This window comes from Haliaeetus albicilla, chromosome 12 (assembly GCF_947461875.1).
Source record: "Haliaeetus albicilla chromosome 12, bHalAlb1.1, whole genome shotgun sequence".
NCBI classification, from domain to species: Eukaryota; Metazoa; Chordata; class Aves; order Accipitriformes; family Accipitridae; genus Haliaeetus; species Haliaeetus albicilla.
Genome location: NC_091494.1, coordinates 25,285,569 through 25,311,409, shown reverse-complemented (window position 1 = coordinate 25,311,409; position 25,841 = coordinate 25,285,569). Strand labels below are relative to the sequence as shown.

Genomic DNA, 25,841 nt, shown 5'->3' with positions numbered 1-25,841 from the left:
ACAGAAAGGAAATGAGCACTTCAAAACCAAAGAGCCTGCAGTATTTGAAATGGAAGAGGAAAAGAATAATAGGGAGATAGTGTTGCCTGGATTAACTGCTGCTGGATGGCTTTGATTAGTGGAGTGAAGTTATAACAAATCTACGAGTTATATGGCAGGGGGTGGGATGTAAATATATTTTCTGGTTGATTAAATGGGCTCCCAGCCTGGCTGCTTGCTTAGATGGGCTGAAATGGGGTTGCAGCCCTTTTGCAGCTGTGTTTCCCCCCGTAGCACTGCGGTGATAAAAGCAGTCGCTGCAGGTCGGAGATGAACATCCTGGCAGCCTGGCAGAGGGGCTACACCGGCAAAAACGTGGTGGTCACCATTCTCGATGACGGCATAGAGAGGAACCACCCCGACCTCCTGCAAAACTATGTGAGCTGGGGGCTGGACGGGCTGGGACTGGACAGGCTGGGGCTGGTCCTCATAGTGAATTGATTTATGGAGAATTTCAGCATATAAACACTGAAAGTGTATAACCACAGCTTAAGTCTGTGCATTGGCAGATTAGAAGAAAATTTTTTTTTTTAAAAAAACCTCGAGATGTTTTTAAGAAGGAAACAAGATTTTTAGACAAGAGGGTTTGGGGGAAACTCCCTTTGCAGCTGCCTGGGAAGCAGCCGCCTCCCTCTGGCTTGCCAGGGCAGAGCCAAAAACCTTCATGAACCTGCTTAGCCCCAGCTCAAACCCCAGATGGATGGGGGGGGCTGCTGGAGCCAGCAGGATTTGGGGTTTGGAGGAGCTGTCCCCTTGGTAGCGGGTTGTTTCCCATGGGAGACACACAGGGCTGCAACCCAAAACTATTTATCTTGAGCAAATAGTCAGAAACTAAGGGGAAAATGGCATTTTCTGCCTGGCTCAGCTCCGTTAGCCACCACACCAGCTGCGGGTGAAGCAGGACCATGCTGCTGCTGAGGCCATTTAGTCTCATGCTGTGCTGGTAAGTTGAATCTAATGGTGGCAACGTGTTTTCAGGACCCTCTTGCAAGCTACGACGTCAATGGGAACGACCATGACCCGACTCCACGCTACGATGCCAGCAATGAGAATAAGTACGTGATACTAATTGCCATGGAGCTGGTGTCCATGTGGCCAGGGTGTGCGGGGGTCCCCGGGGCTGGGGTTTTGCCCCCTGGGGTGTCTTCCAGGTCTGTGGTCTTTCCCCATGCCCAGCACTGCAGAGGATGCTGCGTTACAGGCTTTGCACAGAGTCATTGCATTTTAATGCAAATCCAGCCTGTGGCAATCATGCTAATTGCTGATGAACCCTTGAGCCATTGAATGATGCACCAGGGGGTTTCCTCGCCATGGTCAGGCATTAAACCACGTGAGTCGGGCTGGGTGGCTTAGATGTCAAAGGTTGGATGCACTTTCTGGGCTTCAATTAAAGCGGGACGGGCACATGATGGCATGTATGGAAATGAAATGGGAATGCAAAGAGCAGATTGCATTTAAGTGCAAGATGCAAAAAGCAAATTGCACTTAGGTGCAAAATGCAAAGAGCAAGTTGCATCAAGGTGCAAAAAGCAAAGAGCAAATTGCATCTAGGTGCACAACGCAAACAGCAGATTGCTTTCTGCATTAATTTCCTCCATCCCCCAGTCCTTGCTGTGAGTTTTGAATAAGGGCTGTCCAGCTCTTGGGGCACTTTCTTCCCCTGCTCTGGCCTCAGAGCTGGTTTTTGGGTGCTGGGTGGGGGTTGGCTGGAGGGATCCTTCACCACGGGACATCAGCTCATGGGGTATTTCTCTTTGCAGGCATGGCACTCGCTGCGCGGGGGAAGTGGCGGCGGCGGCGAACAACTCGTACTGCATTGTGGGCATTGCCTACAACGCGCGCATCGGAGGTGAGGCTGGCGCCTGCCTGTGGCTTCCTTGCCCTTCGCCATCCCCCCAGGGGACTGCGGCCACCCTGGCCGTGCCCATGGGCTCCCAGGGTGGGTAGTGGGATGCTGGACCCCCAGATATTGCCAGGAGAGAGTCTCCTCCTTGGTACCCTGGCTGCAGGAAGTCCCAGGGGGGCTTGGCTGAGGATAGGTGACACGGGGTGCAGGGGACTCCCTGTATTTTGGGGGGGAAGCCTTCTGCTTGAGCTGCATCCTTGCCGTGAGGATGTATGTGGATCGAGGATGTGGCGATTTCACCCCAAAAGCCCACAGCAGTTCTCAGGGGGGGCCACGTTTGCTATGGTCGGTGGCGCCAGTTTAGCTTCAGAGCTGAAACCGTTCGTTTGCGAGGTTAATGTCTGCAGATGAGCCGGTCGGAGAGCGGGGCCTGGGAGGATCCCCAAAATGCCCTCATGGGGAAAATACTGAGGGGGCCGGAGCTGCACGGAGTGGGGGAACCTTTGCACAGTCCCTCAAATAACACAATGTGCGGGAAGCAAATGAATCTTTATTACCAAATTGGATCCTGATGGTAATTAGCCTCACAGAGTTCATTTGCATTAGCCTAGCTGGTTTGGAGGCTGGCTTGAGCTGGAGCTGCTCTGGCCAGCCTAGGCTGGTATAGCACCCACCGGGGAGACGGGGGTGTCAGGGCTGGGGTGGGAGAGCCGTGTCCCATCTGTGTGGCTGGTGCAACCATGCAGGGGACAAATGCCTGGAGCTGGGTCCTCGCCGGGGGTTTTAGCCCCGTCCTTGGCACAGCTGGAATGGGAGAGGGGCTTTTACTGCAACCCATCCTACCACCTCAGTGCCAGGAGAAGTCGTTGTCAGGAGCACAGACCCAAGCACTCATGGGTGGATTTGGGGCTTAATTCCTTCTCTTGGCTTGTTCATGCTGGCCATGCAAGAAGAAGTTTCGTTAGGGTTGTGTCTGCAAGGAGTCCTGCTCCTGGCCAAACACCATCAGTGGTTCCCTATGCCGGGAAAATCCCCCGATGGAAGAAATAACCCCAGGGAGGGTGAATGGGGGAGTGGCAGGGGCTGTAAAGTCTGTGGCACATCCCTCCATCCCATCCCATCCCATCCCATCCCATCCCATCCCATCCCATCCCCTGTGCCCCCTGCACATGGGATGACTTCTTGCTTCTTAGAGTTTTCTTGCCCCTAAAAAACCATCTCCAAGCAGCAGCAGAGCCAGGCAAAGCTCCTGGTGGGCTTTAAGGCAGTTTTTCATCATGCAGGATCAGGCTGTTGCCTTTATGCTCCTTTTTGAGTCCATATCTCCGCAGCAGCCGTGGAGATGAGCGTTATTTGTTGATTTTATAACGACCTATGGGTCTCATTTTAATTTCCTTCCTTTAACGCCTTGCCTTGGGGGTGTGCTGGGGAGGCATCGAGTGATGCGAGGCACCTGGCAGAGGGTAGAGGCTGTGGGCTTCCCACAGTGTGAACAGGCAAAGGGGAAAAATAAAGTTTGTAGCCATATCAAGTTTGGGATTGTGGAGGAAAATGCGCTATAGCTGCAGTGAGAGTGATTTTAGATGGATTACGCAAATAAAGCAGCGATTAATGAGCACAACTTGTTGGGGAAGCCTATTTGTCACACTCGGAGAGCTACCATCTAATTTTACTGGCTGCTCTTCAGCGCTCTTGCGTTGCTTTTCATTTGCTCCGGGCAAAATACATTGCTGCTCAAGAAACAAAAAGGGCTCTTGCCATTCCTCCTCCTTTCCGCCCTCCTCGAACGCTCACTTCGGAGGCCAGTATTGCTCCCTGCGTGGCAAAGAGCTCATTTATTTTGCAGCATCCTTCCCTGCTCTCTCCTGCCCCATTATTTAACTGGGGGGTTCCTGCATCGTGGGTGGTTGTCTCTGGGTTGGCTTTGGGTTGGCTTTGAGTTGGCTTTGGGCCGACTCTGGGCTGGCTTTGGGCTGACTCTGGGCTGGCTTTGGGCTGGCTTTGAGTTCACTCTGGGCTGGCTCTGGGCTGACTCTGGGTTGGCTTTGAGCTGTTTTGGGCTGACTTTGGGCTGACTTTAAGCTAAATTTGGGTTGACTTTGAGCTGACTTTGAGCTTGCTGATGAACATGCCCGCATTTAGCAAGCACAAAAAAACATCCCTTGGCTGGTTTTGTTTGCTGCGCCGCAGCCGAGCACGGTTTGGACACCAGGCTCGGCTTTTCACCCCTTCTGCTTGTGTTTTCTTGTTAACACAACAAAGAGAGGAAGTTTTTGGGAACTGCTCTGCTCCCTCATTTTATATTTCCAGGCTTGTTTTTGGCTGGTAGGGGACAGCGTCAGAAAGAGATATTTGAGTTGACTGGTGTCCAGAGCACAGCTGCAGCTGTAATGACATCTGCCTGCATTTGTTTGCTTTAAGGAAAAATACATGTGGAAGGGGAAATGCATTTTTATAAACCGGACTCTCCCTGGCTGGCAAAATACCATGCTGAAATTTCCAGCATCTCTTCTCCCGCAAGGGCTGTTTCTGGGCACTCCTTTGGGGTGCCTGGCACCCTCTGCCCGCCATGCAGAAGGTGAAATCCGGCACGGAAAGGGCGATGAGGAGCAGAGGGGCTTGTAACCCTCATATTGCAGCAGTTGGAGGCTGGGGGTGTGCACCAATCCCCCAGCCCGTCCCGCCGTGGCTGGTGGGCTCTGCCTGTGAACCACCCCAGCCGATGCCTGCTGGCATTCCTGGCTGGAAGTGAGGTTATCCCAGGTGGACCGTCAACCCCATGGGTTGGGGTCCTGGTTCTGATTTTGGCCGTGCAAACCGCAGCCTGGGGCTTCTCCTGGGGCCTCTCCCCATCCTGGGCACCACTGGCATCAGTTGGGCAGTGACGGCATTCATGGACGGTCACTGTTGTCCCCACTTGTGTGGAGAGGCTTCATCCCGCTGGTGTGCCTGAAGCCAGGGGGCCGTGAGCGTTCGGGAAACACCGTTATCTTCCAGGTAGAGAAATGAGGTAGCTAATTAATTAAAAGTCAGCGGGGGGAGAAGGTTTTTAGCGGGGGGATTTTGCTGCCAGGGAGTGTGGCACCGCTCCCACCGCCCGATCCCTACCGATGGAGGGGAAGCAAATTTTAACCCCCACCTCTCCATCACTTGCCATGAAGCCAGCAACACAGCAAACTTTCCAAAATAGCTCCCCAGCATCCCGCTGCCGGGCTCGTTAGCGTGCAGGGCCGCGGATTGAAGCTATTCCAGGCGTGCCTGAGCCGTGTGGTTTCCGCCACCGTTAACAAAGCCCTTTGATTGCAATCCTCACACTTTCATCCAAGCCATTAAGCCCTAATGTCTGATGTTTTTGTGCTTTTAGGCATTCGTATGTTAGATGGCGATGTAACAGATGTTGTTGAAGCGAAGTCGCTTGGCATCAGACCCGATTACATTGACATTTACAGCGCGAGCTGGGGGCCAGATGATGATGGGAAGACAGTTGATGGACCTGGTCTATTGGCCAAACAGGCTTTTGAGCATGGCATTAAAAAGGTGTGGATCCCGCAGCGCCCAGATGCGCTCGCCCTCCTCCTCCTGCCCTGTGGGGAACGTGTGCCGGGGCCGCGGCCGGCCCGGGGTCTGGTGCGGGGACGGGCGGCCCGGCCCCCCCGAGGCGATGCCAACACTAGGGCTGGGGCGGGGCGGGGAGGGGGGCGAATCATCTCTAATTTTTCCTAGTTTTCCCCGGCATCCCTAAGAGCTCCGGTGGATTTTGCGGCTGAGGGCGGTGACGGCGGGAGGTGCCCGGCGATGGCGCGGCCCTGGTGGGACCCCTCGGCACGGCCGGCCCCGGCAGGAGCATCCGGCAGCACTGGCCGCCGGGCAGAGCTCCGGCAGAGCAGGCAGGCCCCAGGTTGAGTTGTGAAGCTCTGCCGGGCTGAGAAACCCAAAGCGGTTCTTGGGGGGGGTGACTTTGCACCTCAAAATGTCCCCCTGGGTGCCGGCGCAGAGGGAAGTGGCCACCCCTGGCATCTCCATCCCCCCTCCTTCACCCTCCCCAGGCCCCTGGTATCCTCTCCTGGGGGTCTCCATCACATTAAGCATTTCCCTGGTTTTCCACCCAGAATGAGCGGCTGTGTCATGGCCGGCGGGGGGACGCGGGTGCCGCCACAGGATCCGGCCATGGAGGCACAGAAAAAATTCAGATTATTCTCTCTGAAGTCCTCCAGTGAGAGGGTTCAGCTGACGTCACACATGACTGACAGCTGTCAATTCCCAGTGGAGATGCCCTGGCCTTCCTGCACCCCTTCTCTTTTTGGGTGCTTTTAAAAAATGCCCAATATTGGCTAAAAGCATCGGGAAAAAGACTTTTCGTGGCAGCTTGGCGGGCGCCGCGGGTAAGTGTCATGGCGGCTCGGGGCTCTGCAGCGGGTGTCCCCCGGGTTCTTTGGCAAATTTGGGGTTGGGGTTTTTCCGCCGGCAGCCCCAGGCTGGGCTTTGAAACTCACCCCACTTCACTCCCTGCCTCCACTCCTGCTTGTGCTGCCTCTTCTCGCAGCGCACCGCGATTTGGGGCAGCTGCGGGCCGGGGCGACGCAGCCTGCCTGTTATCTAAAAATAGGGTGGAGTGTTTTTCCCACTATTTACTTGATTTCCTGCCGGGGCGGTGAGCCTGCCGAGGAATCCATTGAAGTGCCGGGGAGTTCATGTCATGTAAATACGGGGGAACAAGCTGCTTTTTAGACCTTATTTTTCCATGCGGAAGCAAATGGGTGGCAGCAGGGTACTTGACCAGCACAGCCCCGCTGTTTCGGGATGCTCGCTTCTGTCTCCCAGGGGACATCAGACCCTCTGCTGCCACCCGTGTTTGTGGCACCCACTATCCTGCATGCACAACTCTTAATTGCTGACTTCTTCTTAAATAACGAGGAAAGCTGCAAGCAGATAGTTGGCCGCCACCTTTAGCCCAAGCAAACAGCTGTAACTGAGTTATAAATCCTTAACATTGACTTTTTAATGGAAACATTAAAATAAACTTTATCTATTAGCGATAGGACTGCGCTGGGCTAATTTATCATCTTGTTTCTTGCACCTCCAGCCACACCTTATTAGTTCCCAAGCTAACGAGGGGATATTTATCCTAGGCTCTCATGGAGTGCTGCTGGGCAAACACCCAAGCCCCGGCAGCATTGTGCCAAGATGCTGTGCATCTCGTATCTGACCGATGTGCTGCTGGGGTGAGCCAGATCATCCCCAGTCTTGGCCAGGGAGGGTTTCCCTGGCTTAAATGATGCCCAGATCCAGGTTTTGTAGTGGCCAGGAGCCCCTTGCCAGCATTGCGTTGGCTTAGGAGGATGGCAAATAAAGAAGTTGGGTGTTTGGGGTCTGCTCGCGGAAACCTTGGTAGTTGCGTGTTTGAGAGCAAAGCAAAAGCATCGGTTTTTTTCCAGTCCCAGGGAGTGCAATACACAGTGAGCTCTCGTTCCACTGGGAAACACTGTCAGGTGTTAGATGTGCATTGCTGTAGTGTCACTTTATGTGCCTGTTTGTGTCCTCGTGCAACCGTGCTGGTTCTGAACCCGCTTTCCTCCAGCGCAGCCCTGCCCAGGCATCCCGGTGCTGTGGATTTGGATCAGGACCAAGCAGCCTTTCTTGGCACCCATGGCGGCGATGCCCGGGGTGCAGGATGCAAGGGAGGTCTGGACTCCCTGTCTACATATCCCAGTCGAAATCATTGCTACGTCTCAACACGCCTTCGGCAATTGGTGCCTGGTTTTATTCCTCCAATTAGCAATTTAGGAAAGCCTGGGTTGCAGGCAGAAGGGCTGGTCCTTGGAGGCGGGTGGATTTTAGTGTTGGAGAGCTGGATGGTCGCTGCCTGCGCTGAGCACGTGGGCTGGGATGCTGCCGCCTTGGAGATCCAGGAAACCCTGGAAAGAGGACTGGAGATGCCAGCAGCAGACTTGGTGGGCTGGCGAGCTGGGTCGAGCTCCCCATGATGCGGGGCAGGGCAATAATTCCCTTTGCAATTGCAATTTTTCTTGCAGAGCTCCAGACAGCTCTATTAAATCTTTGCTAGGGAAATACCCACCCAGTTTGGCTGGGAGGCAGCCCAGATAATGAAAACTTTCATAAAGTAAGGAAAGAGCCTGACTTAGCCTGTGTATCCAGAGGCAGGGTCAGCTCAGAGAGCCTCTGCCCCAGGAGGAGGGCGAGACAGGTAATAAACCATCCCTCTCCCCCTGGCGCTTAAAACCCACAATAAATCCCAGTGAATTCCTCTGGAGCAAAGCTGCTTTTTTATTATTATTATTTTTTGTGGAGGAAGCTGCTGCAGAGCAGTGGGAGGGAGGTAAACACCAGATCTGCCCAGGCTAGTGCCGAAATCTCTCTGTGGCAGGAGTAGCTGTGGGGACGATGGGGCTGCTCCACCATCGTGTGCTTCCATCGCCTGCCAAGCCCGGCAGCGTGCCGCCCTCCTCGGAGAGCCCTGCCTTATGGGGCAGGGAAGCGAACCAGCCACTTCATTTCCTGCCCTGAACCCCCTTGGGTCACCAAAAATCCTCTGTTGGGACCGCGGCACCCTGTTTGTGAACCCCCATGGGGCTGGGTTATTTCTGGGGGTGCAGGCACCCCAGTGCCCTGGCAGTGGTTTGGATGGAGGATGGAGCGGTTCGCCCCCGCGCCATCAGCTTCGTTAGGGGCCCCTCGTTGGCAGCACGGCCGCCGCTGCTGGGCGGGATTTTCCCCCGGCTCTGGGGAGGTCCGTGTGGCTGGTGCACTCCTCCCGCCCCCCCAAATCCCGGTGAGCTCCCGCAGCTGTACCTGGTGGGGATGGCTCCATCAGATGTTCCTGCCAAACAATGGAGGGGGGAGAAAAGGCTGGGATTTAAAAATAGAAAACAAACAAAAGGAAACTAGCAGATAGGCTGGGGGAAGGTTTCTGATGGTTTGGGGGGGGGTCATGAGGGGCTTTGCAGGCTCAGGGAGAGGGAGACATGGGTTTCGGGGGGCTGCCTGTCAGTTCCTCCCATGGGGCCATCCCTGCACCTCAGAAAGTGCCATGCTGGTGTTACTGCCTCACTCTGAGCACCCCAGATGTTTTCTCCCAGGAGAGCCCACAGAAGATGCCAAAATCCCTGTCGCTGGAGGCTCTCCCATCCTCGCGGGGAGTCACTGCCTGTAAAACTGGGGCTGGCTGAGCCGAGGGGCACGTTTGTGGGGGCTGAGCGCTGGACAGGATGGGACCCATCCTTCCACCCTCACCAAACCTTACATCCAGTCCCAAAAATCAGGCTTAGCAACAGCATCCCGATGCTAGGGAGGGCTGCCCCCTCCTCCCTGTGCCGAGATAGCCTCTCACCCTGGACAAACAAATGCCTCCTCTCACCCCCTGTCCCCTCTCTCCCCACAGGGCCGCAGGGGCCTGGGGTCCATTTTCGTCTGGGCGTCGGGGAACGGCGGCAGAGAAGGTGACTACTGCTCCTGCGACGGCTACACCAACAGCATCTACACCATCTCCATCAGCAGCACCACTGAGAATGGCTACAAGCCCTGGTACCTGGAGGAGTGCGCCTCCACCCTCGCCACCACCTACAGCAGTGGGGCTTTTTATGAGCGGAAAATAGTAAGTTTTACCCTGATGCCAAGTGGGGCAGCATCCCCTGGATGTTTTCTGCATGGCTGGGCTGGATGATGGCTCACTTGTAAGAGCCGGGCTTTGCCCTTAGCCCTGCGGTGGGTTTTGCTTGTGCTTTTTTATGGTGGGGCCAGAATTGCTCTGGGCCTTGGGAAGAGCTCAGGGATGTGGCGTTTTCCCTGGTAAATAGGTGAAAGGGCTGGAGGTTTGCATAAATACCCATGCAAATATTTACCTGTCCCCCAAAGGTCCTGTTTGCTGTCCTGTGCTTATAAAAAGGGAATTTTGAGCATTTTTAGTGTGAGACGGAAAGAAAAGAGGGAGGATGGAGGTGTTTGGCAGGGATATGGCAACCCCAAACGGGGTTCACACCCCAGGAATTGCCAGAAAGTGTATGCACGTGTGGATCAGCCTGGTTTTCCCTGCCACCCAGGCTGTATTTGCCCTGTTCCAACAGCTGCTGTGGTCTCATCACAGCAAGGCCTTTTGTTAATGATATCCCTGTGCATCATCCGAACCTCAGGCAGTAAAATGTCCCCCACCGGCATGGCACCTTACCCGAGCTGGGAGGGAGTTTTCGACCCAAATTAGTTTTTTGACAAAAATGGTTTTTTACAAGTCGATTTTTTTTTTAATTCAAGAGTGATTTGTTTGGCCCCTAAAAGATTGATTTCCAGAATCTGAGTGCCTCCTTGGGGCCATTTGCATGGCACTAAGGAGCATTTGCATGGCTGAGGCCAGCACCAGCCCGGGGCTGCTGGAGCATCACTGGGCAAAAAAGCAGCTTCCAGGGGCACCTCGGGGAGAAATGGGGTGGCATGTCCTGCCCCCCCCACCTCCAAAAATTACCAGATTAACCCAAAACCCAGAAGCCTTTTAAAAATGTAACTGACAAAGCATCTCTTTGCCCAGCTCCTCTCTCCAAGCTTTTGGTACCCAAGCATCATGCTCTCCCCTGAAACAAAAAAGCTGGAAATGGCTTTTTTTTTTTCCCCCCATGCAAATGGAAATTCTTGCCTGACACCAGGAACTGGAGCTTTTAAGGAAAGTGTTTAACATGGCACGGCTCAATATGCACCCATGGGTGCATACCCATGCCAACCCTGCCCTGCTCACACCACTCCATCCATGGCTTTTCCTCCAGCTGACCCACAGCAAAATTGCCTTTTTTCCCCCCTTTAAATAGTTTTTGCACCTTTGAACAAAGGAAAATGTAAGCAGGGGTGTTTTCTCATGCACCAAATGTATCTGCAGCTCATTTTGGGGGGGCTCAGAGCACCCCAACGGCGTGGGACCCATGGCAGGGCTTGGGTACCTGCAGGCTCTGCTCCCCGCTGGCAGCATCCCAAGCAAACCTGGAGTGCTCGGCGGGGTAGCACCTGCGCCAGCAGCATCTCCGGCAGCGCAGGGGCTGCAGCTCCTCTCTCTGCAGGTCACCACGGACCTCCGGCACCGTTGCACGGATGGCCACACCGGCACCTCTGTGTCTGCCCCCATGGTCGCAGGCATCATCGCCTTGGCTTTGGAGGCAAAGTAAGTGTAACCTTGCCGCTGGCTTGAGGGGAAATGCTTCCATGTTTAGTACCTGGCAAGCAAAAGAAGAAAGGTGTTTTCTTTTAACTCTGGAGCAACTCAAAATGGGGCAAAGTTATTCTAAATTGCTCCTTTTTGGCAAGGTTTGATACAGCATTGTTGTTTTGCATCTAATCTTCCTGCAGGTGTTTTATTGAGCTAATTCTTCACTTGTTGCCATCTGTTGAAAAGTTGGGGTTGGTGAGATAAGTCAGGCTTTTCATTTGGTGCATTGAAGCCACTGACAGCTGGCTCCAACAGGAGTTTTATAAATACTTCCTGGAAAAAAAATGTCAGAAAACATCACAGAAAATGGAAAATGTCTGTAGAAGTGATGGTCTTCAGCAAGTGTTTCATTTCTGGGGGAAACGCGCTACTTTTGCATAATGTCAAAAACCCACATGGTGTGACCAGCAGTGACATGCTCCCTGGTTCAAATGAGCCACTCTTTGCCTCTTGTCCCCATCCTGGTCCCATCCTGGTCCCCCAGGCCAGGAGCAGCCTCCGTGGTGGACCAGGCTCACCCCTTGGGCATGCCCATGTTGCTCCATGGAGCATCTTCTCTTGAGCTTCTCACTATTATTATTATTGGTTTTATGGGTTGGAAATAAAAATAAGGCTGGGAATAAGCTGCAGGGCAGTGCTATGTTCACGTCCAGGGATGGCGATCATGGCGTGTCAGCTCCAGTCCCTCTCCTCTGGTTTAATCCCAGTGCCCAGGTTGGGTGATCATGTTTCCGGAGATGCTGTTTTCATTACAAAATATATTAAGAGCTTTAGATGTAATTTTTGAATTGTTTAGTTGAGGCATAAAACGCAACATTAAGTACCAGAGCTTGGTGCTCAGACACTCCATTATCATGAGAAGGAATAAATTGAATTTCTTTTCTTAAATGTTGCTCGAGAGCAATATAAATCCTAGCTTGAGATGCTGAAGAACTGACTGTAAGAAAAGCATGGAAAATTCTTCAGCAGTATCCCTGGGCTGGGGTCTTGGGGGAGGCTCAAAAGCACACAGCGCTCAGCGTGCAGCACCCTGAACACACAAATCTCATGCAAACCCAGCCTGGGGGGGGGGGTTGGAAACACTTTGGGTTTCATTTTTCTGTTAAATGAGCAACCCAGGTTTTCTTCCAGCAATTTTTGCTCTTATTCCTATAGAGGAAAGGTTTGCTCAGCATCGTGTATCAGCAAGCTGCTGAGCCCGGTACCCTGCCTCAGGATCTGCTTCATTCCCAGTCTCCTACAAGGAAATGGGGAAAACCTTCCTGATTTGTTCCAGTTATACCCCAGAGCACGAGAGCTAAATACCCTTGACCAGGAATAAATCCTGCAATGCCTGTGGGCACATGGCATCCCTCCCTGGGACATTCCCCTCTGCTGGGGTGCCCCAAATGATGGCCAACCTCCAGGCAGGGCATCAGCATTTAAATCATTGATTCATGCTCTTTTGGAGAAAGAAAGAGGTTTTGCGGGGGGGGTTAACCTAATGGGGGTCCCTGCTGCTGCTGAGAAGACTGGGAGCAGCAGAGCCATCCCATGAGCCATGTGTTGTTGCAGCCCCCTGCTCACCTGGAGGGACGTCCAGCATCTGCTGGTCAAAACCTCACGGCCAGTGCACCTGCGAGCGGCCGACTGGAAGACCAACGGTGCGGGGCATAAAGGTGAGTGGCCACGGGGTTGGAGGCAGCGTGGTGAAAATGGCCATGAAAGGGAAAGTAAAGGTCCCCAGAGCTTCTCTCGTGGGAGCATTCACCCTGGATGTCCACTCCCAGCTGGCTTAGGTGCTCCTACCATCAGGCAGTTGAGTGGAGAGAGGAGAGGGCAGTAATTCGTGGGGCGAGATGCTTGGAAGCATTTCTTGGTGGAGGCTTGGAAGCCTTGGTTGGTGGAGGCTTGGAAGCTTTGCTTGGTGGAGGTTTGGAAGCCTTGCTTGGTGGAGGCTCTCCTAAGCTGCAGTGTTGACTGCTGCTTTTGGTGGGCTGCTCCTGGCAATGGGTTTTCCATGGTGACAGTGTGGATTTGGGGTGTAACTCGGGCAGGATGATGAGCTCCATGTGTTGGAGCACCTTATATCCAACAGGATCAACTCTGTGCCTTCCCCGATGAGTGGAAGATGCTCCACCAAGCTCTGAGGAGTTGCTGCTGGCCCCTGCTTGGAAGGCAGTGGGTTTCTGAGTCTTCTCTCTTTCCAGTTAGCCATCTATATGGCTTTGGTCTGGTGGATGCAGACGCTATTGTGATGGAAGCCAAGAAGTGGAAGGCAGTCCCTCCCCAGCACATCTGCGTGGGAAGCCTGGACAGGGTGCCCAAGTGAGTGTTGTGAGGTGGAGGGGCTCTCCTGGGGCACATGGCCACTTGGAAGGAGCTTTGGTGGAGCTGATTCTTGTGATGCAAAGGCTCAGCTGCTGTCCCAGCATTTGGAAAGGGAAATTAGGAGTTGGGGTGGCCAGAGCAAGCCCATCTGCAGGCGAGGTGTTTTTCATGGATTTTACAGTCAGAGCAACCTTCACTGTCACCCCAAGGTCTGCTTATTGACCCAGAAGTGCCCACCTAGGGTCTGTGCCTATGGCTCAGCTTGGGGCAGGTCCCGTGGGGGCTCTCCGGGACCAGCTTTGATGGTGGGTGATTTATTTTTGCCCTTTCCATGCTTTTGCTTCCCAGGCGGGTGATCAGCAGGGAATTTTTGAGGGCTGACAGTGAGAGACCAAAACCAACTTGCCCGCTGGGTCCTACATGAGTGGTGATGTGTTGGGCTCTCTTCCCTCTTCCACCGAACACCTCGTCTTGATGGAAGACACCAAAAACTGGTGCTTTGTTGCAAGGGTTCCCAAATATCCAGTGCCTGGGGTTGCTTTGAATTTGGCTTCAGCTTCAAACCAGCTTAGGTTCACATCTCATCCCCGGTAGGTCTGTCCCTGCTATGTTAAAGGGTGGGATCAGGGATCTGACCAAATGGACCCTCCTGGTTTACCACTGCCTGGCTGTAGAGCAAGCTGAGTTGTTCATCAGAAAAGCAGTTCCTTCGGAAAGACTTGCGTATGCAAAGCAGGAATGAATTTGGAGCCAAGTGTGTTCATGAAACTATTTATCTGATAGAGACACTAATTACAACCCAAAGAGGAACGTTGCGCTGATAATTATAATAAAGCAGCGCCCTTGCAGCCCATAAGGCATAGATCTTAGAGGCAGTTCAAACCCATCTCATTACCATCAAGCAATTCAGCAAATTCCCATGCTAGGACACTGTGTTGCAATGGAGGATGAGATAATTTTTGCCATGAAACAGTAGGAGACTGGATTGAAATACAACTGGGTGTCCATGCTGCTGGGAACCGGGGAGCACTGTTGTCCCCAGCATGATGCTTTGCCCATCCCTGGCAGGTACATCCGTGCGGACCATGTGCTGCGCACCAGCACCCTCAGCAGCGCCTGCGCTGAGCACCGTGACCAGCACGTGCTCTACTTGGAGCATGTCGTGGTGCGGCTTAGCATCTCGCACCCACGCCGAGGTGACCTCCAGATCAGCCTCGTCTCTCCAGCGGGGACCAGGTCACAGCTCCTTGCCAGGAGGTAAGAGCAGCCAGAGCCAGCATGTGCCTAGGCTGGGCAGCATCCTCGTTTAGGGGGTTGCTGCAAGTTTGGTCGAGTTTTTTGGGAAGGTGCGGGACATGCTCAGGTCTCAGCTGCAGGAGGGTTCCATGCAAGGGTGGGTGCATGCAAGGATCCCTAAAGTCCTTAATTACCTATCTACATTTTCCAATTAAATAAGACATTCAAAGTCACACTTCTTGATGCACGGCATTACCGTTGCAGGGTGTTCGACCACTCCAACGAGGGGTTCAAGGGCTGGGAGTTCATGACCGTCCACTGCTGGGGGGAGCGGGCAGCAGGGGAGTGGACCCTGGAGATCCACGACACACCATCCCAAGTGCGCAACCCTGCAGTGCAAGGTAAGAGTCCCCCAGCACCCATGTCCCCAGTGCCTGCTGGTCCCCCTCGCCCCAAAAGCTCTTTGCAGGCTGCTTCACTTGGCCATAACTTTAGCTGTGAGTTTTACGGTCTTCAGCAAAATTGTATTGCCCAAATTTTTCAAAAATGGGAATAAAACTCAGCCCTGAGTGCAGGAGGCTGCTGGTCTGGCTGAGCCAGGAGCGGGTTTTCTCCCACCAGCAAACTAGTTGCAACCAAGAGCCAGGTTTCCAAAATTAAACCATAATGAGTCAAAACGAGGAAACCCAAGAGCTGTAATTGTTGTTTGTTTGTTTTGCTTCGCTTCTGGGACATCTGGCGCGTGGGCTGGTTGTGCAACAGCACAAGGGGACGATGCCCCTCCGGCTGCAGACGGACGGACATCCTCCCTGGGCTGCCACTGCACTGGTGGGGGGTGGCTGGGCTCAGCCTGGCCCCCTGCATGTCCCCAACCCCACTGTATTCCCCCCTCCCCGGCTTGGCCGCCTGCTGCCTGACCCCTTCCCGGCAAAGGAGCCGGGCTGGCGGGATCCAGCCCCACCGGGAAGGGGCAGCCGCCTTACCGGCTGGTGGCAGTGGGGCATGAAGCACCCTGCCTGGGGCTGGCGTGCGTTGCGGGGGTGTTAAAATCCACACGCTCACTGATAGAAAGCCAGGAGTATATTAAAAACCTCTCCCACACAACTTTCTGGCGGGAGGTGCACGTGGGGGTTCATTGTGCAGAAAGTGTTTCTGTTTGCTGCCTTCACCCAAAATCTTTTGAACTTGGGGAGAAGCAGCAAAGCGCCCACGGAGCTGCTTTTCCCCCTGTATTTACGGTTTGCGGTGGGTGTTTCTGAACCCCTCACAGGCGTCAGGGCTTTACCTGGCTTTGCAAAATGAAATGAAAATGAGTGCATTAAGTCACCCTCTGCAAAGGGTCTGCACCATGTTTGAAGCAAAGAGGGCAAAGTGGGAGGAAAAAGAGGGACGATGTTCCCAGCCCGTGGCAGAAACAGGTATTAAATGTTAATTTAAGACCATTAAATTAAACCAATTAAATTGGTTAATTTAATACCAATTAAATACTATACGTGTCCTGTCACTGGCACTGCTGCATCCCCAGCATCAGTGCTATGCAACCCGGGCTTTCCTCACGCAGGACATTTTAGATTTACAGCAAATTTAATTCTTTTGGTGGAGGCACATGGCTGAGCTCTTCCCTGGCTGATGCTGCCCAAGCTTGCCCCTTCACAGGCTCCACACCGGCGCTGCTCGCTTGCAGCAGGTGGGTCCTCTTAGCCCTTTCAGAGAGCCAAGAGATTTGGGTGTTGGAAATTTTAAGCCCTTCCTGGAAATGCAGGGATTAGTAGTTAAAGCTGAGCATGCCACGGGTGTGAAGTGACTCGTGTTGATGGGGAATTGAAAGAAAAACAGTGCTGGAAAGAAGCAGCAGTGTTTTTTGGACCCCCTCCCCAAAGCAGTGTGGGTTGGGGAGGACCCCAGCATGGGTGTAAGGCCATGGGGGGTCCCCAGCCCCCCGGTGCAGCACAGGCTCTGGTGGCCTCCACAGCATTTCAGGGGACACCAGGCTCAGACCTCTGACATGTAGGATAGGTGGGTGGCTGGAACAACAGAAGCGAGAAATAATCCAGCGTGTGCTGGGCAGCTTTTATCAGACAGAAATAATCCTCCATTATGGAGCTTTTAAAGTTAATGGTTCTCTCCGCACGTTGAGCATGAAGGCTATGGTGATGCTGTGGTTTGTCAAACGAGTTATAGAATAAAAAAAACCCTTGTAGGTGCCTTAAATGGCTGCATTCATGCGGGCTGGGAGCTCAGAGGCTCATGAACATTTCTGGATGTTTGTTGTTTGCTTCTGCATTGCTGAGCCAGTGGTGAAGCCCTGATGGTCCGGTCCATCATCCTCCTGCTTCCCCCAAACCCAGGTCCCCTGGGGAGGAGTGGCATGGGGAGCGGGATCATGACATTGTGCCTGCCCCACAGGGAAGCTGAAGGAATGGAGCCTCCTCTTCTATGGGACGGCCGAGCACCCCTACACCGCGCTGGGCAGCCCCCAGTCCCGCGGGAGGACGCTGGAGGTGTCGGCATCAGAGATGGAGCCATCGAGAGCTGCTTTCCTGCAGAGCCACGTGGAGGTGGCAGAGGAGGAGGAGGAGTACACAGGTAAGCGCTAACCAGGCTGCTGTGTTGTCCCCCTCGAAGCATCTGGGAAAACGCAAACCCAGATAAACTGGGGGAACCACAAGGCCTGATCCTGCCTGGGGCCAAGGCGGGCTGGGAGGAGCAGTGCCTGTGGCCGGCATGGGGCAGTAGGATGGTGAAATTAGAAGGTAGCAAAACGCCCCATCCCAACACTCCCACCACAAATTGGTGGTGCAGCTGTCTGAGGAGTAAAAAAAGCTCCTCTGCCCATCTTCCGCCCCAGCACGGGCACGGGCGGGCGTCCCTGACGGTCCCCGAGGAGTGGGTCCGGCCCCTCTTTCAAAGCCGCTTCTGCACCAGGGTGTTCAGCCAGAGGATGGCCAGATAAGATTCACACTGGGGAGGATGAGCTGGAGGAGAGCCCAGAACCCAGAGCCATGCCGCTCCATAGGATAGATAAGATATATACGATCTATAAGATAATAGATATAGGATAAGATAGGTGGAGGGTCCCCAGCCCCTTCCCCGCATCCATCGGTCCAGGGCGGGTGTGCTCAGAGCACCCTGGCAGCGGGGTCTGGGGGATGCTCAGCCTCTCCCCTCGCTGAGCTGGTCTCTCCCTTCCCAGGTCTGTGCCACCCTGAGTGCGGTGACCAGGGCTGCGATGGCCCTAACGCCGACCAGTGCTTGAACTGCATCCACTACAGCCTGGGCAGCATGAAAACCGGCAGGTGAGGGGTGGTGGGGTGTCCCCACAGGGTCCCCGGGCGGTAGCAGCACCTTTCCCCAAGGCTTGCACCGCATCATGGGTGATAGATGTTTGCACAGAGAAAGAAGCGTATGAGAGATAAAATGGAGGGAGGAGGAGGTGTGGGGATCCCTGCCCTGGACTAGGGTATGGTGAGGTGGGGGACACAGAGCTGGAGACTCCTGATGGACCTTGGCCATATAATCATGCTGGGGAAGAAGCATTGGTTTCACTGGCTGGGGTCACCCTTCCCAAGGGACAGCTAGCTGAGGTGCCAAATCACTTCTGGAGTTGGGGTTTCCACTCCTCAATCTCTTGGGCTGGCACAGGGAAAGTTTACCCATAGTTGGGGTTGCTGGCCAAGAGAGTCCCTGGCTCTTTATTACAGAGCCACGATGTTCAAGACACCCTAAATCTTAAGAAGTAAATGCCACCAAGGCTAGGGGACAACCCGAACGCTGCCGGCAAGGGGACAGCAACGGGTGCCTGACTGCTGGGACGCAGCTGGCGTTGGCACCAAAGCCCGGGTGCTCTCGATTCCTTCCTCAGGATGTGCGTGAGCTCATGCCCTGCGGGGTTTTTCGGCGACAAAGGTGCCCGGAGGTGCCGCCGGTGCTACAAGGGCTGCGAGCGCTGCATCGGGAGGGGACCTACCCAGTGCACAGCATGCAAGCGGAGCCTCTACCATCACCAGGAGATGAGCACCTGTGTGGTGCTGTGTCCACCTGGGTTTTACGCCGAGGAACGTAAGGATGCTTATCACTTGCAAGCTGTAGCATGAGGATATGCAGGGATTGCTTCTATTTTAAGTGCTATGGGTGGAGAAAACACCTTGATTTTTGAGTATTGGCTTTGAATTTCCCCCCTCAACCTGCTTTGCACAGTGAAGGGAGGAGGAAAACCTCTCGGTGTTCAGAGGGTGGTGCAAAGCTGAGGCGCTCAACTCAGCTCTTAATCAGAAGTCTGTAATTAATGATCCTAGCTGCCTGCAAAGCATATTTCTTCTTAGCAAGCAATGACAGATAAGGTCATCTGCAATAGCAGGCACTCATAGGGGTGGAGGACGTGCTTCTCTGCCCTGGGGAGCTGGCGCTGGGGTGCAGCGGGGCTTTGCAGCTCTGACTTGCTGCTTGCAAATCACTGTCCAGGTTTTATTCTCCCTGCCTCACTTTGTTTTTTGAAAGGTCAGAAACGCTGTCTGAAATGTCATCAAAGCTGTAAAAAATGTGTCGGTGAAGCAGACAAATGTACTGCATGCAAAGATGGATTCAGGTAAAACAACAGCACGGGAGGAGTTTATACCTGCAGCATTGGTACCTATGGTTTAAATTTGGGAAAACCAATGGGAAATTAGAAAGTCAATTAGTTAAAGACCTGAGATCCTGCTTCCATGGTATGACAGCTGTGGTGCAGAGTGCCGGAGGTCTGGGAATTTAAAGGTGGTGATTCGTGTCCCTTTCTTAGCTGAAAAGCACGACTGAAATTTAATTTGCTTTTCTCCAGCTCTTGCCAGGGTAAGTGCTGTGCTGCGGGCTCAGAAGTGCTCATCCAAATTTGGTGGCCTGCGACCAGAGCAGCTCCCAGCATCACAGCATCTCAAATGTGGGGAAAAAAGCAATGAAAACTTTTACACTGCACATTGCAAAGCGCACATTTCCTCCCAAGTCTCAGGTGGCTCTGTCAGAGACGTCCCAGCCAAACTGGGTGCTTGGTTTTGCTCACCTGGCAGAGCCAGTACCGGGCTAGGCTGCTCCAGGCAGGCTGAAAATGCTCCCTGCAAGTGCAGAAACTTTTCCTTCAGCTTCATCCACACAGGAAAATTTTATCTGATGTACCTGTTGAGTGGGGCTAGTATAAGATAGTGGTTTTCCAGCAATGTGGGTGCAGGCAGAGCAGCCCTGACCCTGTGAGGAGCACCAGGTGCCCTTGCTGCTGGCCCTGCAGCTCCTTTGGGATGCAGCGCCCGGCTGTGCTGATGAGCAGCGTCAGCACTGGGGAGAAGCTCTTCTCCATCCCAAAGTGCACGTGGAAGTATGATCCTGTAGCAGTTTGTATCATTCAGGGGCTGTAAGTGAGCCAGAGCCACGGTGTAGCAGCGGGGCTCTGTCAGACAAAGAAATTGCTGCTGCCAAAAGATTATCTACTCCCTCAGAAAAGCAAAAGTGGAGGCACTTGTCAGACATAATCCGCACAGCACTTGCTTTTTATTGTCCAATATCCTTTTAAGCCAGGACTTCAAATCGTCCCTGTGAAGCAGCACCGGCCCAGCCTCAGCACTGAACCAATTTCCTTTTATGCTGGGGAGCCTCCTGGTGCAAAAGGTCTTTGGGAGAGCCTGGCTGGCTGCCCATGGGAAAAAATAATTTATTTCCTCCTGGACACTTAATTCAGGAACCTGCAGCCATCCCATCCCTTTGGTCCAGGCAGGACTTAATTTCTCCTGAAGCACTGTTTGGCTTTCCAACACCTCCTGCACTGCAGGCTGTAGGCACTGGGGGATATGGAGATGGGGACAGGCTGGGTCGAGTTCCCAGAGCCGGTAGTTTTAGGTGCAAATGTCCTCTCTGCTTTCCTGGCAGCCTGGCAGGAGAGAGCTGTGTGCCGGAGTGCCAGCCCGCCATGTACCTCAGCCAGGAGCCCCGGCGGTGTGAGACCTGCCCCGCCGGCACAGGTACATCCTTCACCCCACAGCATCCCCATGCAAAACCCCAAAACCCTCATGCATCAAGAGCCGATGCCCACCGTACCCATCCCTAGCCAAGGCAGAGTGTGCCAGAGGGGAAGCAATCCCGGCTCTCCAGCACATCCTGCGAGGTGCCGGGAATATATTCATATTAGAAAGGTTTTTAGGGAGTTTTTACATTTTTATTAGAGCCATTCTTTATTTCCCAATCCCTCTGAAGCCAGGTGTTTTAGCTTAATAAGGTTGCAGGGGAGGCCGTAAAACCCTCTTGGAGTGATGGAAGATGGCTTTGCAGTGTATAAAAATGTCAGGCAGCCAAGGCGCGTTATCCCAGCTGCCCTGCGGGGCCAGGCTGGCCGCTGCTGGCTTCCCCCCACCGCCCGAAGTCACTTGGCGTTCCCTTCAAATCCTGCCTTTTTCACTTCTTGAAAGTCCAATCATTTTCCATTGTTAATGTTTGTGTCTGCCCTCGAAATCGTCATAGATCTGATGATAATATGATCTCTAGACAATTCATGTTCAGTGGCGTGAATCTCATCTATCATACATGGGCAATTTCCTAAGACTAAATCCAAAATATTTATTGATCTTGTTGGCAAGCGTGGAAGGGAATGGGCTCTTAATCCCTTAAGAAAATTACTTCCCTTCTAATTCTTATTCCAGTCAGTGTAAATGTACTTCACCACAATTATTTTTCAAGCCTTTTCTTGTCTCCTTTTCCTGCATAACCATTTCTCAAGCCTGGTGCGTGGAAGGCCTCTAATAATACCACCTCCATCACTGAGGTTTGCTGTCCAGCTGCAATGCACCGGCGTCAGAGTGGGGCCCTCTGCTTTCTCAGCGCCTCTCCCGAGCCCTTCCCTCCTCCAGCTACTCCGCAGCCCAATTTAGCATCTCTTTTTCCACATTTTACTCTGCGTAGGATGGGAAAACTAAACCTGTGCATGCTTGGGAGCAGTGGCTGATGCCCCGGAGGGGATTCTGATGTGCTGTCCCCTGCCGAGCCCCTATGGCCAGCTCTTGGCTCTGCAGAGGGGCAGGACACGGGCTCGTGGATGGGTTTTTTGAGATGGGAGCTGGGTTTTTTGGTGTAGGAGCCAAGCAACCATGCAGGACCCTGGTGGCACAACAAGCAGCTTGTTTAGTCCCAGGCACGAATGGGGCAGAGCCGAGCCAGTGCCCCCCATCTCATGCGAGGCTGTGGTCACGCTGGTGTGACGTGGCCCCTGTCTCCAAAACCACCCACGTCATCTACCCTCTCCCTTGTCCCCGCAGGGCCGGGCGAGGAGGACTGTGCACCCTGTGCTCCCGAGGCCTCTGCACCCCACTGGCGCTGTGTCCCCACCTGCCGCGAGGGCTTCTACCCTGCCGACAGCCACGGGCTGCCCAACAAAGTCTGCAAGAAGTACGTTGCCTCCCCAGTTGTGACTGGAGCAAAGCTGGGACTAATGGGGAGCACTGGCAGGGATGATAAAAAAAAAATAAATGCTGAAACAGCTCACAGCTGGAGCTGTTTACCAGGGAAATTAAAATAGGAATGAGGGAGCCAGGGTAGCCATGGGGCTGGACCTCACACACCCCTGCCCTATAGATTTAAGAGCAGCAAAGCTGCACGCTCCCCTGCCAGAGCCAGCCAGCCAAGATGTCTTAGGGCTACAGTGGAAGGGGCTCAGCCCTGGCCCTAGGCCCTTTGGAGGAGGTGTGGGAGGAACAGTAATGTTTAGGTAAATATTCTAGCTTTCAATCAAACCTGCTCTGTTCGCCCCTTGGCCATGTTGGAGGAGCGTTCGCCTGCTTCTTGGCCCAGCATGGGGGCTGCGTGCAGGAGATGGGGAGTTGCCGGGAGGCAGCAATTTGCTCCCACTCTCAGGCACTCTGCGCTTTAAGTGGGGAGTGGGAGTGGATTCAGCCTCGTTAAAGCGAGCATGAAAGGGAAGGATTAAAGGTGACTTGGGAATGCACAACACAGTCCCTGCCTGCCCAAGGTTTCACTCACCTGCATCTGCTCTCCAGCAGGGAGGAACAAGGGACAAGCATCCCTTCCCAGGGATTTTGGGTATGGCCTCCACAGGCCACTGTCCCCAGGCAGGATGCAGAGCTGTTGGGCTCTTTTCCCTGAGCAAACAGATGGGAGCAGCACAGCATCCGCTCACAACCCTTTTTCTAACTGGGATTGCTGGGAGGACAGGTGCATGTCCTGCTGAGCCTTCCTAGCAGGTGAGCGCTTTTGGGATGTCACTAGCTGTCACTGGGCATCGAGCTGGCACCACCGAGCCCATTTTTCCCAGGGCTTCCATAACTTTTCAAGCTTCAGATTCACCATTTTCCATATCCTCCAGTTCAGTCTGGATGTTGCAGTGCCGGCAGATATGTTTTCTGGCTGACAGCCCATTTTAGATGGCTGGGGTCGGGGTGTTGGTGCTGGTTCAGACCGCAGCAGGGTCTCTGTCCCCAGGTGTGATGACCACTGCTCAGCCTGCGAGGGCTCCAGTGGAAACTGCCTCAAGTGTAAAGAAGGTTTCAGCCTCCTTGGTGGCTCCTGTGTAACAAATGAAACCTGCACCAATGGTAAGTAGTTGTGGCAGAATTGCTGGCCTGTAGTTCTTCTCCGGTAGCAAAAATTAGGGTTTTTGGGGATTCCCTTCAGAGCAGAAAAGCTGAAAGCAGCTCCTGGGCTTGCTGGGGCATGGCTACAGTGAGCTGGGCTCCGGCTGTGGTGGGCAGGCAGGTTACCTGGCAGAGCTGCTGGATATCTGCCTGTTGCTCAAATGCATCCAAGCGTTTGTATTTTGTTATAGTTTAGTCTTGGGGCTAATTCTCCCACTCACTGCAAAGCTGCTTTATCCCTACTTTAAAACCATGTGAAAGATGCCCTTCAAAAGCGACTCCTTTTCAATTCTCTCTCCTCCAACACTGGAACGAATTGCACCGCCTGTTACGTGCGATGTTTGTTTATTTAAAATGTTAATCTGCTCTCATTTTCTCTTGTTCCTCGCCTCGGCCTCCCAGCTGACAAGACTTTCTGTGAGATGGTGAAATCAAACAAGCTCTGTGAAAAGAAGCTGTTTGTACAGTTCTGCTGTCAGACGTGTCTTATGGCCGGGTAAAGTTCAGCAGCTGCATCCATCCAGGACTTCCACCAACTGCCAGCCCAGTTTTGCCAAATGTTTAGGACAAAAGTTTATTTTTTCAGCTTTGGGAGAGTTTACATGGTGCTGTCAAGCATTTGCTTGTAAGTTTGATAGCTTTAATATCACTGTCAGCAGGTTTCTATAGCAATATGTTAAGCAGAGATTGGATCGTACCCTGAATGATCAAGTCCTGAAAGGCAGTGGACAAGCGGTGATATTAATACTCTCAAACACTCCTCGTGAGCAGGGACCGATGCATGATCCATGTACACACGCTTGGTTCTTTGCAGAAATCCTACTGATCTGCCTGGTCTGAGCGGCTGGCGGGAGCCCTCGCTGCAAAGGATGCAGGACTTCACACATCTGCGAAGAAAGAGCTGTTTCTGGCTCAATTGTTGGTACCTTTTTCTGCTAGGTGACGGCTGATATAAACCTGCATTGCAAATGGCCGGCGCTGTGCTCTGTACATATGTAAAACGATGAATTAGGTGGTTCCTGGAGCAGTGCCCTAAAGCCTGCTCTGGCACTCCTGTTCAGATTCGGTCGGTAGCTGTTTCACTCTGGCTGTGGCAATAACTGGAGATTTGAGGACCAAAGCGAGAGCTGATCCACGTGGCTCTGCAGGCGTGTAAGCCCAGTGAGTCCAGCAGGGCTTTGCCCTGCAGGTAAATGCAGCCAGGCAAAACCTGTGTGTCTACAAGGGAGTCCTAGGGGCTCGGGTGTTTGTCCGCACGGACCAGCCTGTGGGGTCACAGCCTTACCATGAAATGTATTTCCCTCCTGGAACTGCTAGTATGTTGCTGATTAATTCAGTTCTGGAATGAGCTAGATCCTTCCTCTAAACGAGATGGTGTCCCAGTTAATCTCTTCCAGCATTTTGCGTTACGATCCTTCCCCTGTTTCACTGGGTATACCCCTCTCTCTCTCACAAAATCTTCCTGTTCATGGCAGTGATTTTTCTTGGGCATCTGTTTCCAAAAAAGACGTTCCAGGGATCCGGCCAGGAAACTCTTGATTCTACAAAACCCTTCCCCGAAACAAACCTTTTCATGCTCTCTCTTAATAGTAAGTCACGTGGTGTTTATATAATTGTGTTTAAAATATCCTTCGCTATGTTGTTTTACAGATTTTAAAAAAATAACTTATACAATCCTTGTTTTTTCTCTGTGGACTATTTTTTATATGGGAGTGGGGAATCTTTTTGTGTCTTACGTCCTTCTCCTTTTCTCCTCTCTGACCTTGCAGACCCACTCTTTGCACCAGACATATGTAAACACTCTTTCCTACTCTGCATGTTCTGATTTTCATTGTTAACAGTTTTAATGAGTTAAACCTTTTGCCAATGAAATTCACAGTACAAATTGTCACCAGTTCCTCACGGAGCTGGGATAATCCCTGCTTGGTTTCGGTTGCAATGACACGCGCCCTGCCTGGGCTTGCCCGCTAGAGCTTACCTCAGCCAGGTGAAGAGGGGAGAGCCACACCGTCACCGGTCCTCACCTGCCTGGACCAAACCCAAGGAAAGATGGAGCTTTGGTGAACTGACCTTTAAGTTAATAAACTATTGATCTCCCCTGAAAAATGAATCTGTGCTTTTTCCAAATTCATACAGCCGCCATCCTGACCAGAGACAGGACAAGGCAGTGATGCACCACACGTCATTATTTTGCTGGACAAAGCAGCTGTCCTGGCCAGAGCACCTGCAGGAGAAACGGCTCAGGAACAGATGAACTGCATCTGCGAAAACCTCACTTTGTTCTCATAAAGGTCTTTTAGGTTCAGAGGAAACTCGTATGCTGAATACCTGCCCTGTGCCAGGCTGGGCTGGCATCTCTGGTGCACCCAGGGCCATCTGGCTGGGGTTTGGGGCTGCGCTCGGGCATGGCTGGGTGTATTCTCTGGTTGTGGGGGATCCCAGATGAGCTGGCAGGAGGGATTGCTCCCCTTTCCCACCCGTACAAGGAGCATCCTGCAACCCCCAGTGCCCCACCACAGTTCACAGCAGCTGCGAATCACTGGTCCACTTTCCCATTTCTGCTGGGTGGGGAAGGAGAGGAGCAGCTGGTGCATTGGGGAGCGGA

General features: G+C 53.2%; 1 protein-coding gene across 2 annotated transcripts in view; it reads left to right on the top strand.

The window, feature by feature from the left end:
* Positions 1-25,346, top strand: part of PCSK6 (proprotein convertase subtilisin/kexin type 6) — a 37,011-nt gene extending 11,665 nt beyond the window's left edge. Inside the window, exons 4-21 of one of the 2 annotated variants that reach the window (XM_069798563.1) lie at positions 274-417; positions 1,018-1,094; positions 1,800-1,888; positions 5,250-5,422; positions 9,285-9,497; positions 10,942-11,042; positions 12,642-12,745; positions 13,277-13,394; positions 14,466-14,654; positions 14,898-15,034; positions 17,040-17,219; positions 17,827-17,929; positions 18,496-18,692; positions 19,131-19,218; positions 20,526-20,617; positions 21,905-22,034; positions 23,085-23,197; positions 23,639-25,346. In XM_069798563.1, the coding sequence (XP_069654664.1) occupies positions 274-417; positions 1,018-1,094; positions 1,800-1,888; positions 5,250-5,422; positions 9,285-9,497; positions 10,942-11,042; positions 12,642-12,745; positions 13,277-13,394; positions 14,466-14,654; positions 14,898-15,034; positions 17,040-17,219; positions 17,827-17,929; positions 18,496-18,692; positions 19,131-19,218; positions 20,526-20,617; positions 21,905-22,034; positions 23,085-23,197; positions 23,639-23,736 (2,346 nt within the window). In that variant the 3' untranslated portion in view covers positions 23,737-25,346. Of the gene's footprint in view, positions 1-273; positions 418-1,017; positions 1,095-1,799; positions 1,889-5,249; positions 5,423-9,284; positions 9,498-10,941; positions 11,043-12,641; positions 12,746-13,276; positions 13,395-14,465; positions 14,655-14,897; positions 15,035-17,039; positions 17,220-17,826; positions 17,930-18,495; positions 18,693-19,130; positions 19,219-20,525; positions 20,618-21,904; positions 22,035-23,084; positions 23,198-23,638 lie in introns of those variants that run through there. The other variant, XR_011327145.1, reaches the window with a different exon arrangement.
* The last annotated feature ends 495 nt before the right edge of the window (positions 25,347-25,841 follow it).